Raw genomic sequence first — 19,944 nt, 5'->3', positions numbered from 1 at the left:
TTCCCCATAGGAGCCATGCTGGTGAAAACCTGGTGCACAAGGAAGGTGGCATCGTCACCCACGTGTACCCATCAGATCACCTGCACCAACAGCTACAAATATCCCCCACTGTTTCAGGGTCCTACATGTCCTGAAAAAGTACATGACATAATGCAAACACACAAAGACGTGCAGATTGGTGCATGCGCCGTGCCAAATATCTCGTGAGGTTTAATTAGGAGATGCCAACCTAATGACATAAATGGAGAAAATATTCACTGCATAAACAACATGCACTTTCACAGGAATTGGGCTTATAGCAGACTCATGGGAGGGGTGAGGGGTGTGCATTTATTTTCCTTCATGCTTACACATCACCTTGCCACCTAATAAGGCCACTTATTTCCCAAGCAAGCATACCCCTAAAGTGGTTGTCCCTGGGCAGTTTGTTATAAAATAAATAATAAACTGCGCTTTACTCACCATCCCCGGTCCAGAATAGAGTCTCTGCCGCTGCTCCCAGTGTCTGATATTGGCTGTGACACTAAAGTGATGTCGACATCATGGCAGCCAATCCGTGAGCTCAGAAGCTCCGAGTGGGACGTTTCGTCTACCTGAGCAGAGACGCTGAGCTCACTAATTGGCAGCCAATAATGGAAGCCAGGCGTACCGGCAGAGACTGCACTTCCGGTACTTTGGAATCTGGACGATGAGTAAAGGATTTTTTTTTTTAAATAAAACTGCAATGAGGAACCAAGATTTTATGAAAGCAGACAACCCCTTTAAGCCTAAGGACTTATTCATACAACCAATTTCAAAATCATAATTATCATCCTGAAAAATGGGGCGTTTTGAGAGTTTTGCACGCGCTTACATCCAGACACGTCTGTTTTAGGTCTGTATGTTCTCATTAAGTCCGTTTTTTTTATCTTATTACATCAGAGTCTGTATGTTATCTGCTTTATATAAAACATGCTCTTCCCAACTGTCCTAACGCACCGATCATTTTAAAATATGACCCAAAATTTTATTAAAAATTAGAGTTTTCGTTTGATTTGTGTAACTGATCTTTTTCTTCTTTATTTTGTTTCAATTGACTTTTCAAGTTAATCTTCATCCATGCTGGGGATTTTTTTTAAATCAGATTCAGACTGCATTTGCGCGATTTTATAATCATTCATATGACTGGAGCGGACTATAATCGGGTCGGCGTGCAGTCCAAATTCAGATGTTACCTATTCGAACCAAAATTAAATTTAAATAGCAGCCGTATGACTAAGTCCTAAAAAGCAAATAACGCATGCTTCAAGCACCATCAGTCTATGTTCAGACCACATCTGTGTACCCGTTCATGTTTGTTTGGGGCATCCATCAAAATCCCTAAAAAAAAGGATTCATGGGTACCACTGTCGGAACCAACGATGAGGCCAAAAAGAGGAGCATTGAAGACATTTTTGCAAGTGGTGAAACTACACTAAAAAGGCTCGGATTAAAAATAAAAAAGGATAAGAGAAACATTACTAAATATGAATCACATCCTCTCTTCTGTTCTCTTGTATGTTATCAAGAAAAAAATGTATGGACGAGCAATGAAGAAATTATACTGCTTTAGACATGGCAAGACTGTATTAGCAACCACTCTTCCCAATGAAACTAGTCCTCCTGAGCATGAACACTTTACTTGCAGTGGTTGGACCGGTGGAAGTTTGGGTTCTAGTACCTGACCCGAACTTTTGAAAAAGTTTGGTTTGGGTGCCAGAACGGTACCCAAACTTCCATCAGAACCCAAACCCCATTGATAATACTGGAGACCTGAACTGGTAAGAAAAGAAAAAAAATCACTCTCTCTCTCCTCCGCGTCACCTTGGACTTTCTCCTGAAGCCTGGTGCAACATTCGGGGTAAGTCCGTGTTCGGCATTCAAGTGTAAACAGACTGTCCGGTATGAACGCTGAACATTTCTGTTCGGGTTCGCCCATCTCAACACTTAACCCATGCCCCTATTCTTATAGGGTCTTACTTAAACTCCAGCCACTGCTGTAAAGTCAATGCAGACTCCACATCATCCAGCAGGTCTTCTTTGGCCTCCAGACTTTCCTATGTTTGAGGTCCTCTTCCCATTTTCCATTAAGCTATTCATGCAGTCAGATTTACTAAAAATGTCTAATGGTCTGTTCACACCAGCAGAGTTTGCAGCGTTAAACAATCGCCGAATGGTAAATATTTACAAATCAGTGGCCATTTAAAAGTTCTTTCGCACAAACGAGCATTGAGCGATCTGTAACTGATCGTCCTCGGTTGCCAAAACCCGCGGCAGCACGAGTCCTGCGTACACCTGACGATGTGTTGCCAAGGACTATGATCTTTTGTGTAAACCAAATGATCATTTCACCTGAGGAATGAAAAATCGTGTTTGTGGGTGATCCCTAGGCTGTTTACACTGCAGGTTTATTGGGAAATGAGCGTTGTTCCTAGGATAATCTTTCAGTTTAGACTCTAGAGTAGACAGTCTGAGAATGTGCAGTCACACCAGGTGGTTGATAAATGGCGCAACTTTAGACAGTTTACATTTTCACCATTAGCTTCCTTCGTGCCAGAAATTTGCACCAAAATTTTGTCACAGTTTTTGTATACGTTATTACATATTAAGCCATTTCCCATGAAGCTACATTGCTTTACGCGAAGGCAAATATCTGTCGGACAAACTAGTGAACGTGCGTAGAACACACAACACACACAGCATGTAAGACTAATACAACACAAATTATGCAGCATGTTGGAGCATTATGCGTAGCAAATCTCATTTGTTTGTTTTTTGTTTGCTTTTTTTTTATTTTAACTACCGTGAAGGTTCGCATAGCTGTGCTATATCTGTGCACCAAGGACTGCACACTGAGCCATGTTGACTAGGTGCTAGTGCACAAGAAGGTTTTCCTAACAGAGCCACATTTGGTGAGTATTCTGGTCCATTTTAAGGAACTGAATAGTGTAGGTAATGGCAGGAAGCCCCTGAACCCACCTGTGCTACTGACAAGTACATGGAGCTGGCTATGTCTGTAACTTGCAGACGTGACCGGTCTGATGGTATCAATGTTGTTCTGACCCCACCAGAAGGTTCCAAAGTTTTCATAACGGCAGTAACTGCTGTGTAAGGATGCTCTCACACTGCATCCCATTCAGCGGCCCCGTCGGGGCTTATGTCTGAACCCCCTGCAATACAGGATTCAGACGTATGCGCCAATAGACGATAATGGTGCCAATAGAGTGAATATTCTGTTGTGCATCATTTTCGGGCGTACAGGGCTACTGGAGACGGACACCCAGATGCAGTAGTCTACTACTTGATGCGGAACTCTTCATCTGATGTAGGGGGAAACTTAGGACATGACTGTACATAAGACATGGTCGCTGGTCCCACTGACACATTTAGCTGATGTTCATGTAACCTGCCCCACCCTTCCCCCGTCTTCATGAGCGTTATGCTCTTCCAGCTTGGAGCCGCTAGTCTGAACAGTACATGCTGTAAACTGAGGCAGCATCAAATCGGGCTGGATCCAACACTTACAAGCTCTACAGCAAAGTGCTTGTAAGCGCTGTATGCCTCGCCTAGAAAGCTGGCCACCGTTGATAGACTGCAGGGTGGGCATTAACTGAGGCAACGACGAAATAAAAAACCCTCTATTCTTGAGGATTTTTAATAAGAGGTAAAAATGAAAAGTTCCTTGGTTTTACAAGCAACTTTTCAATTTTACCTGTTTCAGCCAACAGTTTAAAGCATCAATCTGGGATTTTAAGTAGTTAAAAAATAAAAGCAGGAACAGGAATAAAACAGCAGGTCCATGGAAGACAATCTCTACTACACTATGGGATCTTCTATACTATAGTAAGCCATTACACTAGCATCTTCTAGCCACAACTATATGCATAAAAAAATTATTTTAGCTATTCTATGTTTAAGGGGAGAAAGCATTTTTATTTCTCCAGTACAATGACAATCATTCACCCCTGTTCTAAAAATCCCGTAAATGCTGAGGTATATATTGGTGCTATAGAAGCAAGCATAAAAGATAGATGGCGTATTTCAGATCCACGTGTGTGGATGCTCCATACCTCGCGGCATCTCCAAGAAACCTCAGGAAGGAGCGAGCAGGTAGTATAAAAACACCATGTCAGACATTTGTACAGACCCTGGAGGAAGGAATCCTCAACACTGTCACATCAGCGGCAACTAGAAAGGTAAGAGCCTGGAGCAAACCCCAAGTGAGCACTTACTGGATAGCAGGTATTACAGTGTATACAGCGGATAGCCTTACTACAAATATTACTGTATGTGCACACAAGTTTGTTTTTTTGAAAAACGCCTTAAAAAAAAAGAAAAAAAAAAAAAAAAACTCTCAAAACACTCATCATTCCTATTATAATACAACTTGCTGATCACATTTTCAGTCTTTTAAAGTGTTTTTTTCCATCTTCAGGATTTAAAAAAAAAACACCCTGTAGAAGAAAAAGTGGATCTAATTCCTTTGCAGGATGTCCTGAAGGAAAACGCTCCAAACTAAGCACTGTCCGATCAAAAGGCCGCAAAGCTTCAGGAAACAAAGGAGTGCTACCTGAAGCGGTTTCCACTAGAAAACCCATTTTTTGGACAGTCTCTAAAAGAACTAAGTCTGCACAGACCCGTATAGGGTAGGGGCACAGGACGCCTTTTACATGTTACGATACGGTATGCACTGAGTTTCTGCAAGCAGAAGACGCTTTGGGAAAGACTGACGGCTGTCTCTTACGGCAGCTTTGGTGGGTGTCTTTTCTTTTTTTTTTTAGTTGCATGTATAAAATAGTCACCTGAAGTATGGTCAGGTCACTTCTTCTTTTGGGACGCTTTGGAAACCTGAAGCGGTTAAAAGCAGCTTTAAAAAAAAAAAAAAAAAACTGAACATCTGCAAATGGTTTTTACATTGCTGTGCAAGTTCATCCTTCATAACTTTTATTTTGCGCTATTTCAGGAGTCTAATGGAGCGTACTTCATCCAGAAACAGCGCCACTCTCATCAACAGGCTGTGTCTGGTATTGCTAAAGCTCCGTATTCACTTGAGCTAGAATACCAGACTTCACCTAGAACCGTGCAGACATGTTTGTAGAGAAGCCACTCACATAGGAAACATTGCTGACGCTACTCATCACATTGTTACCCTTCTACACCGGGTCCTGGTTATTTGCCGGGTCGCTGTACAAGTGTAATTTACACTTATGAAAAACCTCTAAATGCATCAGACATGATTGGGTCAATCCTTGTAGACTTCAGTCGTCACAGGGGCGCATTCCCGAATTACCCCTATGACAATGACATTTAGGACCATGTTCTCACGAGCTGAAACGTGACCACACCACAATACACAATAGCAATCTGCGCTGATTCTTGCACTTTCTAATGGATTTTGGTGCAGATCTGAAATAGTGCTTTTTCCTGCTGTTTTTTAAGTGAAAAAACGCTATGGCTCTGCACAGAAAACACAATCAAGTGCTTTCCAGGCTCCCGATAGAAGCCTATAGGGAAAAAAAATGCACTGTGCACTTTCTGGTAACTGTTATAAAGCAGATTTTTTGCAAAAAAAATAAATAAATGCAGCTCTTATGCTACATGGGAACATGGTCAGACTGAAATAGATTCACTTCCCCTAATAGAAAGGGACAATGCATATCACAATCTGGGGAAAGGCAGTAGATATGGAAGGTACAGCAGAGCAGAAAGTAACTGGTTAACCCCCACAGGTCTGGAAGAATTCTTCGCAGGACTATGTAACTGAATCAACAAGCGAAAACCACAAGCCTCAGCTCACCGTACCTCAGCACTCTGCCCACCGCCTGCAGGACCATCTTACAAGTAAATCCAGACTTGGTGCCGGTCGCCACAAGCAGGGTCCTGTCTGCAGGGAGCGGTGCGGGGTCCCCCAGCATTCTCACCTAAGAGGGTCCCCCCTCCAGTACACCAGAAGACAGCACAGTGACAGGACCTGCTCCTAAACTTCCAAGCACATACAAAAAAAAAAGTGGGAAAACCATGCCCTAATACAGCCTCCTCCAATGGTGGAGTGAGGAGGAGATAGGGAGGGAGGCGAGGAGGAAAACAAATAGTCTGAAAGGTCTTATTCATAGAGAGGAGGAGAGTGCTCACATCCAAGGGCCCCTCCCAACATTTCCAACACTAATGCAAGAAGTTTGGGAAGACTTCTCTAATATTTGCTTTGGAGGGGGCTGCTCTGTTCAGGTGGAGGGGGCTCAGATGCTCCCTACAGTGCAGGCGCAGAGGATAACAACAGGAAATCTCACGTATACAAGACTGTACTGGAAAGGAAAGTGCTGGCTGACGACCTGCGGACACTCGCTGTGAGGCGGAGGAGCGCAATTGTTCTCCACGCTGCGAGCATAACAAGTGGCCACATCAGCCAAGGACGCGATCATCGTCCCATCTCCTCTACAGACGGGTGAAGAGAAGTATTCCCAAAAGAAATCTGTGTAAGGCCAGGGTCGCGCTTCTATGCCTTTTGCCAACAAAAAATATAGATTCCCCTCTATAAAAAAAAAAAAGACCCTACGGTCCTGGCTATCCAAGTGCCTAAATGCCAGTCATAAAGGACCAGTAACGACAATGTGTAACCTTACCATGTCCATGCACAGAGCTAAGCCATTTACCAAGGTTTGACATACAGAAAAAAAAAATAATTATATATATATATATATATATATATATATATATATATATATATATATATATATATATATATATATATATATATATATATATATATATATATATCTTTTTTTATTTGGCCCCCTTGAACTTTTCTACCTTTTGCCACATTTCTGGCTTCAAACAAAGATATAAAATTCTAATTTTTCTGGGAAGAATCAACAACAAGTGGGACCCAATTGTGAAGTGGAATGAAATTTATTGGGATATTTTAAACTTTAACAAATTGAAAACTGAAAAGTGGGGCGTGCAATATTATTCGGCCCCCTTGAGTTAATACTTTGTAGCGCCACCTTTTACTGCGATTACAGCTGCAAGTCGCTTGGGGTATGTCTCTATCAGTTTTGCACATTGAGAGGCTGAAATTCTTGCCCATTCTTCCTTGCAAAACAGCTCGAGCTCATTGAGGTTGGATGGAGGGCGTTTGGGAACAGCAGTTTTCAGCTCTTTCCACAGATTCTCGATTGGATTCAGGTCTGGACTTTGACTTGGCCAATCTAACACCAGGATACGTTTATTTTTGAACCATTCCATTGTAGATTTTGCTTTATGTTTGGGATCATTGTCTTGTTGTAAGATAAATCTCCGTCCCAGTCTCAGGTCTTTTGCAGACTCCAACAGGTTTTCTTCCAGAATGGTCCTGTATTTGGCTCCGTCCATCTTCCCATCAATTTTAACCATCTTTCCTGTCCCTGCTGAAGAAAAGCAGGCCCAAACCATGATGCTGCCACCACCATGTTTGACAGTGGGGATGGTGTTTTGAGGGTGATGAGCTGTGTTGCTTTTACGCCAAACATATCGATTTGCATTGTGACCAAAAAGTTTGATTTTGGTTGCATCTGACCAGAGCACCTTATTCCACATGTTTGGTGTGTCTTCCAGGTGGCTTGTAGCAAACTTCAAACAAGACTTTTTATGGATATCTTTGAGAAATGGCTTTCTTCTTGCCACTCTTCCATAAAGGCCAGATTTGTGCAGTGTACGACTGATTGTTGTCCTATGGACAGACTCTCCCACCTCAGCTGTAGATCTCTGCAGTTCATCCAGAGTGATCATGGGCCTTTTCTGATCAGTCTTCTCCTTGTTTGAGATGAAAGTTTAGAGGGACGGCCCGGTCTTGGTAGATTTGCAGTGGTCTGATACTCCTTCCATTTCAATATGATCGCTTGCACAGTGCTCCTTGAGATGTTTAATACTTGGGAAATCTTTTTGTGTCCAAATCTGGCTTTAAACTTTGCCACAACAGTATCTCGGACCTGACTGGTGTGTTCCTTGGTCTTCATGATGCTCTCTGCACTTGAAACAGAACCCTGAGACTATCACAGAGCAGGTGCAGTTATACGGAGACTTGATTACACACAGGTGGATCCTATTCATCATTACCAGTCATTTAGGACAACATTGGATCATTCAGAGATCCTCACTGAACTTCTGGAGTGAGTTTGCTGCACTGAAAGTAAAGGGGCCGAATAATATTGCACGCCCCACTTTTAAGTTTTTAATTTGTTAAAAAAGTTAAAAATATCCAATAAATTTCGTTCCACTTCACGACTGTGTCCCACTTGTTGTTGATTCTTCCCCAAAAAATTAGAATTTTATATCTTTATGTTTGAAGCCAGAAATGTGGCAAAAGGTAGAAAAGTTCAAGGGGGCCAAATACTTTCACAATGCACTATATATATTATATATCTACATACACAGATACATACACTTTCTGTTCTTCCTTTACATTATTTTATTTTTTTTTTTTTAAAGATTGACATGACTATCCAGGAAAAAGATGGCAGGAGATTGACGCTGTAAGTGGATTTCTGACCCACGTGTTATAAATTAAAGGTTGGCTCTATTCATGCCATGTTTGTGCCTTATGTCAGACGTACAGGATAAATCTATGCCATTGTGCAGACACATTTTCAGGAGCAGTTTTATGGTGCGCACACATGTAAGTTGCTATGTTAAGGCCTAATGTATATGTCACGATCGTCCCCACGGCATCACATTACAGAGATGTTGAGCCACATTAATTATTTATTGGCGCAGATGCACAGCTATCCATAGCTGACGTAAACACAAACTCACGCTTTCAGACAATTATTAATGCACAAGATTTATTAGGATCTGTGCATTTGTATATAGGTGTAATTCTCTCTAACTACCCATAGGTGTAACATACGCCATTATTACTAATAAATGAGACCCAATGGAGCACACCATACAGCGGTGATTCAGCTACTTGCTGGCGAGTATCAGACAGCTGTAGGGATGGCTCCTACTGAGCTTTAGAACAAACTTTTTACAAATCTCGATAAAAAAAAACAGCCATTTGTACGGAGCGGTAACAGGTCTCCCATTGTGGCGTTGCAGCTCCGCGTGCGTCTGACTTTACACAAAGGCACGGGATGATCTGTATGGAATCTGACAAGGCGCGCTCCCTCCGATGCCGCATGTACCTAGAATACGGCTTTTGGGGGGGAATAGCTCCGATGCTGTAACCACCAGAGGCTGTGAAGGCTCAGTGAACATGGCCCCCTGGTTACACGAGCCCTTAGCTTACAGTCACAAGTCGCAGCCACTGTGCAAAGAAACTATTCCACAGCAACATACAAACTTTCTTCCACCTTCATACAGCGTTGTTACAAGCCTTAGGCCTGTTTCACAGGAGCACATTATGGAGCAAGTCCCGGCCCGACTGCGAGTCTAATTACCCAAACTGGCAGATTCATTGGGATCCATAAAACTGTCAGATCGGGCCACTAAACCTACTGTTGGGCTGGGACCTGTGTCCGTAATAAGTTTGTCTGAAACAGGCTTTTTATTATAGTATTATTGCTTATTCACAGCTGTGACGATAGATAGGAGAGCGAGGGAATGTCCACACGTGAAGGGGCTTGTTTCTGCAAAGCTTACATGGATGAATGGGAAAAGGCAGAATAATCTACACGCACATGTGACTATACTATAGACGGTCAATCTGACTCACGGGACCCTGATCCAGAAGCCACATCAGCAGTCCATGGCAGCGAACCAGAGCTCGGTAAACCACCTCCTACCCGCCAGGATCCCAAGCGTCTCCTCTGTTCCACCGGATCTACATATCAATCTCCTCCTACCCGCCAGGATCCCCGGCAGCTCTTCTGATATGTAGATCCAGTGCAGCAATCTCCTCCTACCCGCCAGGATCCCCGGCAGCTCTTCTGATATGTAGATCCAGTGCAGCAATCTCCTCCTACCCGCCAGGATCCCCGGCAGCTCTTCTGATATGTAGATCCAGTGCAGCAATCTCCTCCTACCCGCCAGGATCCCCGGCAGCTCTTCTGGTATGTAGATCCAGTGCAGCAATCTCCTCCTACCCGCCAGGATCCCCGGCAGCTCTTCTGATATGTAGATCCAGTGCAGCAATCTCCTGCTACCCGCCAGGATCCCCGGCAGCTCTTCTGATATGTAGATCCAGTGTAGCAATCTCCTGCTACCCGCCAGGATCCCCAGCAGCTCTTCTGATATGTAGATCCAGTGCAGCAATCTCCTCCTACCCGCCAGGATCCCCGGCAGCTCTTCTGATATGTAGATCCAGTGCAGCAATCTCCTGCTACCCGCCAGGATCCCCAGCAGCTCTTATGATATGTAGATCCAGTGCAGCAACCTCCTCCTACCCGCCAGGATCCGCGGCAGCTCTTCTGATATGTAGATCCAGTGCAGCAATCTCCTGCTTCCCGCCAGGATCCCCAGCAGCTCTTCTGAAATGTAGATCCGGTGCAACAATCTCCTCCTACCCGCCAGGATACCCAGCAGCACTACTGATACGTAGATCCAGTGCAGCAATCTCCTCCTACCCGCCAGGATCCCCAGCAGCTCTTCTGATATGTAGGTCCGGTGTAGCAACCTCCTCCTACCCGCCAGGATCCCCGGCAGTTCTTCTGAAATGTAGATCCGGTGTAGCAATCTCCTCCTACCCGCCAGGATTCCTGGCGGCTCTTCTGATATGTAGATCTGCTGTAGCAACTGCCTCCTACCTGCCAGGATCCCCAGTGGCTCTTCTGATATGTAGATCCGCTGCTACAACCTCCTCCTACCTGCCAGGATCCTAAGTGGTTCTTGTGACACAGTGGTCTGATGCAGCAAACATGCATGATGATGTGCAGGACCCTGCTAATCAGAAGAGACCCCGGAGGAGCCGGACAATAGGAATAGGAGGAAGTCCGCAGAGCTGTACTGGCAGGCCTCAGATTACCAACATAGCTGCTGGACCAGGGTCTTGATCATTTTTTTTTTGCCAAATTGTAGAATATAAACACAATCCTAAATAACTCTGGGAACACTGGTTTTTTTTTTTTTGGTACGATAAAAAAAAACTGTATAAAAAAAAATGTATAACTACTGCCCGAAGGGAAACCAAAAAAAGCGCGAATCTATTACAGATGAACTTATAAAAAGCTAAAGAAACCACTTCCTTGCACTGGATCTGTTCTTGGTGCCTTCACTTCCTATTCTGGTATAAATACACGTCCTTAGCAGTCACATATGTCCTAGCTCTTATCAAGACGTAGGAGCAGAGCTTTTTTTTTTGCACTTTCATCTAGTTGCATGGAAATGAGTTCATATTGCACAAAAAGACAAAAAACTTGTAACTTCACATGTAACAGCACATCTCAGTATCACTGAGTGAATAAGATCTGGCTATGATCATTTACTACACAAAGTCATCCGACACTTAGGCCTTGTTCACATGCTGCACACGTGCTTGAATTTGGTTTTTAGGTTATAGCTGGGATTGTGCTAAAAACTGCACGGTGTGAACAAGATGATAAGATGGTTATAAAATAAATGCACTAGTTTACCTGCAGTGCTAAGAAAAATCACGGAGAAGACATGAGTTAATGAGCAGTGCTACTTCACAATGGAAGCCCTGTTACATCCGCACACAGGAGCACAGTCAGATATATCATACACTCACTAGATGATGGAGCGAGGAGGCTCAGGACGGCGCTTACGTTCTGACGTTATAGGAGCCTCTGCGCCTGATGCTCATAATACAAGCAAGCAGCAGGCAAAGAGCACCAGGGTGAAAGCCTCCTCTGTCCACTTCTCCCAGCACTCACCAGTGAGACCATCAGCGCTAATTGTGCTTAATTACCCAACCTGATTGCTGGTGAGAGTAAAGAGCGAGTCCTACAGTACTGGGAAAGAGAGTGAATTCACAGCGTGAATGAGTTTTATATTAATCCCATCCACACGCTGCGGTTTTTTTTGCATGAAATCAGTGTAGAAATTGTGTTTTGTAGAAATTTTTTTTTTCCTTTATACGTGCAGCATGTCAATTTTTTGTGCAAAGTCAAATGTGAATTTCACCACCTGCACACCACAGGCTCTCTATGTACATTGTCTATAGACAGTGAGCTGCTTATCACAGGAGGGGCAGAGTCAGATTAGCAGTCACCTACACATCAGACTTGGCAGTGATAATGTCCTGGTGATAAAACCTTCACTATCAGTAAACAACAGCAAACAACCTGATAAGTGACACATGTGAATTCTGTGTTTTAACTCCTACTTCATGCGGCCCTCGGATTACATAGTAAAAACCTGCTGTCAGATTCTCTTTAAAACCTGCATCAAAAACGCCTGCAATTTTATTACAAGCTGCAGCGGTTTTGCACTGTGGATTTTATTTTTTGGCTGCACAAACAGCTGCATCTCACTAAATTAGAATATCAAAAAGTTAATTTATTTCAGTTCTTCAATACAAAAATTGAAACTCATATATTATATAGAGTCATTACAAACAGAGTGATCTATTTCAAGTGTTTATTTCTGTTAATGTTAATGATTATGGCTTACAGCCAATGAAAACACAAAAGTTATTATCTCAGTAAAAGCTAATAATTAACAAAAAACACCTGCTAAGGCTTCCTAAGGGTTTGAAAAGTTCCCTTAGTCTGTTTCAGGAGGCTCCACAATCATGGGGAAGACTGCTGACTTGACAGATGTCCAGAAGGCAGTCATTGACACACTCCACAAGGTCCCAGAGTTACAATTTTCATTTGGAAATCAAGGTCCCAGAGTCTGGAGGAAGAGTGAAGAGGCCACAATCCAAGCTGCTTGAGGTCTAGTGTGAAGTTTCCACAATCAGTGATGGTTTGGGGAGCCATGTCATCTGCTGGTGTAGGTTCACTGTGTTTTATCAAGACCAAAGTCAGCACAGCCGTCTACCAGGAAATTTTAGAGCACTTCATGCTTCCCTCTGCCGACAAGCTTTTTGGAGATGGAAATTTCATTCTCCAGCAGGACTTGGCACCTGTCCACACTGCCAAAAGTACCAATACCTGGTTTACACAACAGTATCACTGTGCTTGATTGGCCTGCAAACTCGTCTGACCTTAACCCCATAGAGAATCTAAGAATCTATTATAGAGAATCTATGGGGTATTGTCAAGAGGAAGATGAGACACCAGACCCAACAATGCAGATGAGCTGAAGGCTGCTATCAAAGCAACCTGGGCTTCCATAACACCTCAGCAGTGCCACAGGCTGATCGCCTCCATGCCACGCCGCATTGATGTAGTAAATGATACAAAAGGAGCCCCTACCAAGTATTGAGGGCATTTACTGAACATACATTTCAGTAGGGCAATATTTCAGATTTTAAAATAATTTTTCAAGCTGTTGTTAAAAAGTATTCTAATTTACTGAGATAATGACTTTTGTGTTTTCATTGGCTGTAAGCCATAATCATCAACATTAACAGAAATAAACACGTGAAATAGATCACTCTGTTTGTAATGACTCTATATAATATATGAGTTTCACTTTTTGTATTGAAGAACTGGAATTAACTTTTTGATGATATTCTAATTTTGTGAGACGCGCCTGTATTTTATAAGTCTAGAACGTCAAATAAACAGATTCCACCTATAAAAACCACATTACAAAACAATGGTGTTCACATAGCGTCTGAGGTGTATATCAAAATATATGTATAGGGATCCATTTACCCGACAGTGGCAAAAAAGAGCTTCCCCTATGGTTCCAGATGGTGGCAGGCACATTTTGCCCATAAAATGTGCCACCACAAGAAAAAAATAATACACCACCTTGTGTAAGGCCTCATTCAGATGTCCGTTTTTCATCTTTTGGCTTCTATCCAGTTTTTGACAGATAGGATATGTAAGTACATATTATAGTCTATGGGCTCGGTGACATGACCTTGTTTTTTGTGTTCGCTTTTGGACTGAGTTACAGATAAAACTCGCCCATTCAAATCATTTGGGCTGGGAAGAAAAAAAACTGATGGAACATGAAAGGCTTGTGTGTGTCATTTTAGTGCTGCCTGTTTTTTTTTTTTACTATTTAAAAGAGAATCTGTCAGCAGGTTTTTATTACCCCATCTGACAGCAGCATGATGTAGGGGCAGAGATACTGATTCCAGCGATGTATCCCTTGCTGGGCTACTTGCTGCAGTATTGATAAAATCCCTATTTTTTTCTACAGTAGATCTAGCAGTTCCCTGAACGCTGAGCCCTGTGTAACCCCGCCCACAACACTGATTGGCAGATTTCTATGTACAAGGCCAATCAGTGTTGGGGGCGTTGTCGGACTACCTGTCAGCAGATTTACTAGTCCTCTAATAATAATCTCCTGCTGATAAAACAGTGATTTCATCAAAACTACACTACGCAGCGCAGTTAGTGATAAATCGCTGGAATCAGGGTCTCTCTCTCTACATTATGCAGCTCTCTGATCAGCAGAAACCTGGTGACAGATTCCCTTTAATGGATAGGAGGAACTTGGATTTATATGTTTTTTTCTCCATACGAGAATAAAAAAAAATACCAAAGTGATGGTAAAAACAGATGCTGATTTAACTGATGAAAAATGAATTTGTTTTTACTCATATGCAAAAAAGAAGGCATTGAGTCTTCTCTATTTTCTGCGAAGATGAAAGCAAGCTATTGTCCTTTATCAGCCACTTCATCCAATGGGATGAAGAAATGTCTGCACCTCCAGAAGCCGGTACGTACACACCAGGGGCATACAGAGGTAAGGGGGCACACTGCCATCATCAAAGAAGATGAGGAGATATTGGATTGCAAAGTGCCCATATACTGTTCTTGCACAATTTTGTGTGTCCGCCCCTGGTATATATGAATGATACTAGCAGCGTATAAAATCCAGGGAGCGGACACAATAATACGTGTGTGTCACTGGGCACAGCATGGCATGGTGGCAACCTAAGGCAGGCAGCAGAGTGGGAGAGAGTTAAACTGGAGAAGCAGGAAGAGGGAGGGAGGGAGGCAGTGCCAGGCAGGGAGCGGCACACCCCACCTGCTATAAATACAGTGGCTGCAAAATATAGAAGAGCAGAGCCAGGGGCGGACACCGACCTGGAGGGGAGAATAATCTGCTCTATTCAACACCTCCACTCAGCAGCTCTCCCAGCCCGGCTCTGAATCACCAGCTCTGAGGGACAACTTTCCATGAGATCAGCTACTGTTAGGAGGCTATAAAGCAGAGCATAGCTGAAAATAGTACAAAGCTGCCCCCGCCGTGCTGCAGAGTGGGGTACCGGAGGAGCATCCATTCATACATCCCCCATCATCTACACAGTACAGCAGGACAGCGCCTGCACAGCATTTTAAAGGTCTAGAGTGGGCACATTTTGCTCTTATTTTCTTCCTGCTCCCAAGTATTTTTTTTTTTAATTTTTACATTTCTGTATTTCATGGTCATGTGGGTCTCTGGACCCGAACTAAACAGCTGGATAATCCATGATCGCATTCCACATTCAGGCTGCACAACACAGGTGTGAATCCAGCCTTACCAATATTACAAGGAAGGTGATCAATGTATTTGCACCAAGCAGTAAAAAAAAGTAGTGTGCATAAGGCCTTAAAGTGGTTTTCCAGTGAATAAAAATGGTTTAGAAACTGAAAAAGAATTGTTGCAAAAATAATCTACTATATGCAATATGTTCTGTACTTTCTTCAGTCTTACCGCAGGAGAAAACAAATCTTGTGCTGATACATCACAGTATAATTTGACCCTGTCCCAATAGGTCTCTGACCCCCACCCCCAGGCGGCACGATTTTCTGGAGACAGTCCTCACCACACCATTGGTGTCCGGCCCCCTTCTCGCTGCACCACGTCATCAAATGCCCGCAGCGATCTAAACCTATAAGTTACACAAATGCAATAACGGCATGATGAATAAGACTTGACCAAATATCAACTACACCCCAAACTGACCCGTAGTGCAGAAGTACGATGGGCAGCGTGTCAATTTACACTGCGAATTTACACCATATTTTACATCTACTGCAAAAAAGAGAGTATATCAAAAGATATATATATTATTGCAAAAAGAAAAAAAAAATAATAAAATAAAATGAAAAAAGGTCAATGGCAAGATATATGAAGCTGTTGAATAGAGTTGGAAATACACAGGATAAAAGAATAAAAATGTGAAGGTGGTCTTACTGAGCAGCATGGTTCTTCTGCATGGGCCAGAATCAAAGCCATGCTGAGCAGTCATGTGTCCGCCACCCTTCCTGCTTCAATGAAACACAAAAACAAATAAAGAAACACAAAGCATTGTGTAGTAACAATAGAAAGCTTCCTCCCAGCCCGCGAGACTGCGGAGATCTGGAGGTGAGAGGGGGTGCACACTGTACAGACGCTCCTGAACTATGGAGTAGAAGGGCAAAGAATCGGAAAAACACTGTCACATGTTGACATGCACCTTAGGTTTTCTTCACAATTCCTGACAATTGATCCTAGTACATACGTTCCTTCCATTAGGGTACGTCACACAATGGCTTTTTCAGACAGGTTTGGAGCGGGACTGCTCCGAAACCCACCGGAAAAAGTGCTAAGAAAACGCTAAAACCATGAACATACACTGTCCCGAAACTCCAGTAATCGTTCTCACTTCCCAAACACTTACCTACTGTATAAAGAAGAGGCGCTGCTACACAGTGGTACACACGGCCCAGGCACAACTTTTTGGAGATCTGTTGCTGCCATCAATATCTAAAGGAGTTAGGCTATGTTCACACATCACTTTTTTGATGCATTTTTTTATGCAAATTTTCAGCTGCATTTTGCCGTACCAGCAAAGTCTCTGATAGTCCAGAAATCTCATGCACACATCATGCTTTCTGTTTGATCAGTATTTTGTGCTTTGCATGGTTTTTTGCAGAATAGAGCCCATCTCTTCTCTCAGCGTTTTTCCCCCATTGGAAGTAATGGTCGGTGGAAAAAAACGCAGGTGTCAGTTTTTACTGAACTTTATTTACATGCATAAAGAGACAAAAGGACAGTGAAAAAAAACACAGCAAAAAAAAAAGTAGCAAAATCCTGAAAAAACCTTCCTGGCAAGAGATCAGGTTTTGTGCTGAAAAAACACAATGTGTGAACATAGCCTTAGGTAATTTTTTCAAAAGCAATGGAAAAACGTCCAAAGTTCAATGTCTGATCGGTAGCCTGTGTTTTGTTGTGAATAAAATATGACTGCGACAGATTTTTAGATCATTGTATTCTGGTTTTCTTTACATTTTACACAGTGTCCCGACTTTTTTTTGGAATTGGGGTAGTACATGTCTATACTCATCAGCTATATGATGTACTCGGGAAATAATTACAGATGCCCTGGGCACATATGCCATCATGTTTGTACATCGGTAAATAAAGTCTTTGGCTGTGGGATACATTCGATTAAAACAGAAATAATATTTGTAAGGAGAGAAATCTCTGTCCCAACACGTTGCACACTTATATGTTAATGTGAGTGTGTGAGGTCTTATGCCCTGTCTGCTAATACATATGCGAAACACCCAAAGATTAGCATCTCCTCCCATTTATCTCCTTCATCCATCCTAGATGGCATCTCCGAGACACAAGCATGACGCTCTCATCAAATCAATGGCTCCGGATCTACTCTGACGGCGGAGCCATATCACGTCATACAAAAGCCGTTAAGAAAAGGCCATGAATAAGGAGAGATTTCATGGTGCGGGAGGGGGACTGACAGGCTAATCAATGTCTGCAGTCCGTTATCACCATTTACTGCAACATCCAACCTTGTGTCTATTGATTCTCCCGATACACCGATGGCTGCAGCCATTGATCAGCGCAGCATTAGTATCATTTACATGGGATGGATACCAGTAACCCAACGCTGGGCTCAATCCCATGTTCTGCTACTTCTGCTTTCACAGTTACACCCAGCAGAGGTTCTCAGAGTTGTTCCTCAGACATCTAATCATTTTATATTCGTTGCTCCTACATTACTAGTGGGTGCCTGGCCGGAAAGTGTTCGTAAAGGGTAACTGTACTTGGAAGAAACTTCAGAACATGCAGTCCTGTGTGTACATGATTAATAAGAACATCTGTGGCCATTATATGACTTGTATCCTGCGTTTTCACCTCTGCAAGATCTCTCTCTTAATTTGCAATTGACTCTGAGCTGGTGGGTGGAAGCTAGCTGGTATGAGGTCTCCTATACACAGCACACAGATTCCTCGGTTAGCACATAGAAACAAGCAGCAGTAGCATGGAGGACAACACACAGCAATACTGAGCTGTGGTGATGTGAATCCAGCTCTAAGGGTGCTTTCACATTGCGTTTAGCAATATGCTCAGTGGCCCTGTTGGGGCTTAAGTCCGAACCCCCCACCCCCACATCCCTCAAAACATTATTCGGACGTATGCGGAGACGAGGCCGTAGACTATAATGGTACCAGCAGAACGAACATGAGCTGTGCCGTGCATTAGTTTTGGCCATGTATGCCTACTGGAGGCAGACACAGTCTACTAAGTCTGAGTGTCCGCCGCCAAAAATGATGCACGACAGAGCACACGTTCGCTCTGTCGGCACCATTATAGCGCATATGTCCGACGCAAGCCCCGATGAGACCAACGAACGTTTAACTAAACGCAATATGAAAGCACCATTAGGTGAGGTAAGAGACTTGTTGGAAAGCTCAGCACAATTTTTCTGTGTCTCCCTCTGCTCCTTCTCCCCTCTCTTCATAGAGTAAAATAGGCTGTGTAACCCAACACCTCAATGTCCATCAAGTTGAGCTATTTCTAATTATTTTTTTGTCAGAATGGATGGTAAATTCAGGACGCAGGGGGGAGAGAAAAAAAATGCGTCCTAATTGGGGAAAATTAAACCGTTCACTTTTAGATTACAAAGTTTCTAAAATGTACTTATAATATTGATTGATGTAAAGTTTGCTGAATGAAAGAACAGTTCCCACTTAAAAGGGATAATCACAATAAACGCATAATGCCTAGTTAAAATACCCGGTGCCCTCCTTTTCAATCATTCTGGCATGGTTTCTCCGATTCCCAGTCCTCCCTTGATTTATGAAAGATGATTGTTAGTTTTTCAGACCTCCCCCATGTTCTGGGCTAGTCTATCCAAGAGCATGGGCGAGTTTCTTAGACTACCAAAGTACAAGTGTCTGCCATAAACTTTTTACATGGGAAAACCCATTTAAAGGAGCTCTCCGTTGTACACTAATTAGCACGAACCCACTGAATTATACTAGATAGGTGATAACTATTTGATTGGTGTGCTGAACCCCACCATAATCATGTGGAAGGCTGAAATAGGGTCTTGCATCCCATGTTCTTTCATAGTCGTCTATTAGTTGAAAGTCTGGGGCCAGAAAGAGCTGAATTTATTATCTGGTCACATTTATGCCCTGCTGCTCCCTTCTAAGTCCACATCAATAAAAACTGATCTGCTATCCTTATCAGTGCCACAGAGCAGCAGCGGGTGTATGCGCAGCCAGTCAGCCTCCAACTTCAGGAAAAAATGATGGATCACACGAGAAATACGTACAAATATTATATATACACACACGATTATACTATCTACTATATAATTGTCTTATCCCGTCTGTCTGTCCTGGAAATCCCGCGTCGCTCATTGGTCCGGCAGCGGCCAATCAGCGCCGCGGGATTTCTGAAAAAAGATGGCGGCCGTTAGCGGCTCATCTGGCGGACGGAGGTCAGCGGTGATGCAGCCGGGAGATGAGCGGCGCTAGCAGCACAACTACCCCGACCGGCGCCGCTGACCTCCATGCGGCTAACGTCGGAAGATCAGCAGCTTGGCCCGCTGAGCTCCCGACAGCAAGTGTGAACTGAGGACCGGGGAGCGGCGCCGCCGGTCGGGATGCTTCTGCTGCGAGCAGCAGCTCATCTCCCGGCCTCTCG

General features: G+C 43.3%; 1 protein-coding gene across 2 annotated transcripts in view; it reads right to left on the bottom strand.

Moving 5' to 3' along the window:
* MOB2 (MOB kinase activator 2) overlaps window positions 1–19,944 on the bottom strand; it is a 46,836-nt gene that overhangs the window by 15,055 nt on the left and 11,837 nt on the right. The window contains exon 1 of one of the 2 annotated variants that reach the window (XM_073658764.1): window positions 5,821–6,036. The exons of the other annotated variant lie outside the window; for it this stretch is intronic. Coding sequence (XP_073514865.1) covers window positions 5,821–5,933 — 113 coding nt within the window. The 5' untranslated portion in view covers window positions 5,934–6,036. Of the gene's footprint in view, window positions 1–5,820; window positions 6,037–19,944 lie in introns of those variants that run through there. 2 annotated transcript variants of the gene reach the window in all.

Source organism: Phyllobates terribilis, unplaced genomic scaffold (assembly GCF_046119375.1).
Source record: "Phyllobates terribilis strain yellow unplaced genomic scaffold, ASM4611937v1 Scaffold_13__5_contigs__length_258822181, whole genome shotgun sequence".
Classification (NCBI taxonomy): domain Eukaryota; kingdom Metazoa; phylum Chordata; class Amphibia; order Anura; family Dendrobatidae; genus Phyllobates; species Phyllobates terribilis.
The sequence above is the reverse complement of the archived record's forward strand: the minus strand, read 5'-3'. Positions and strand labels throughout refer to the sequence as shown.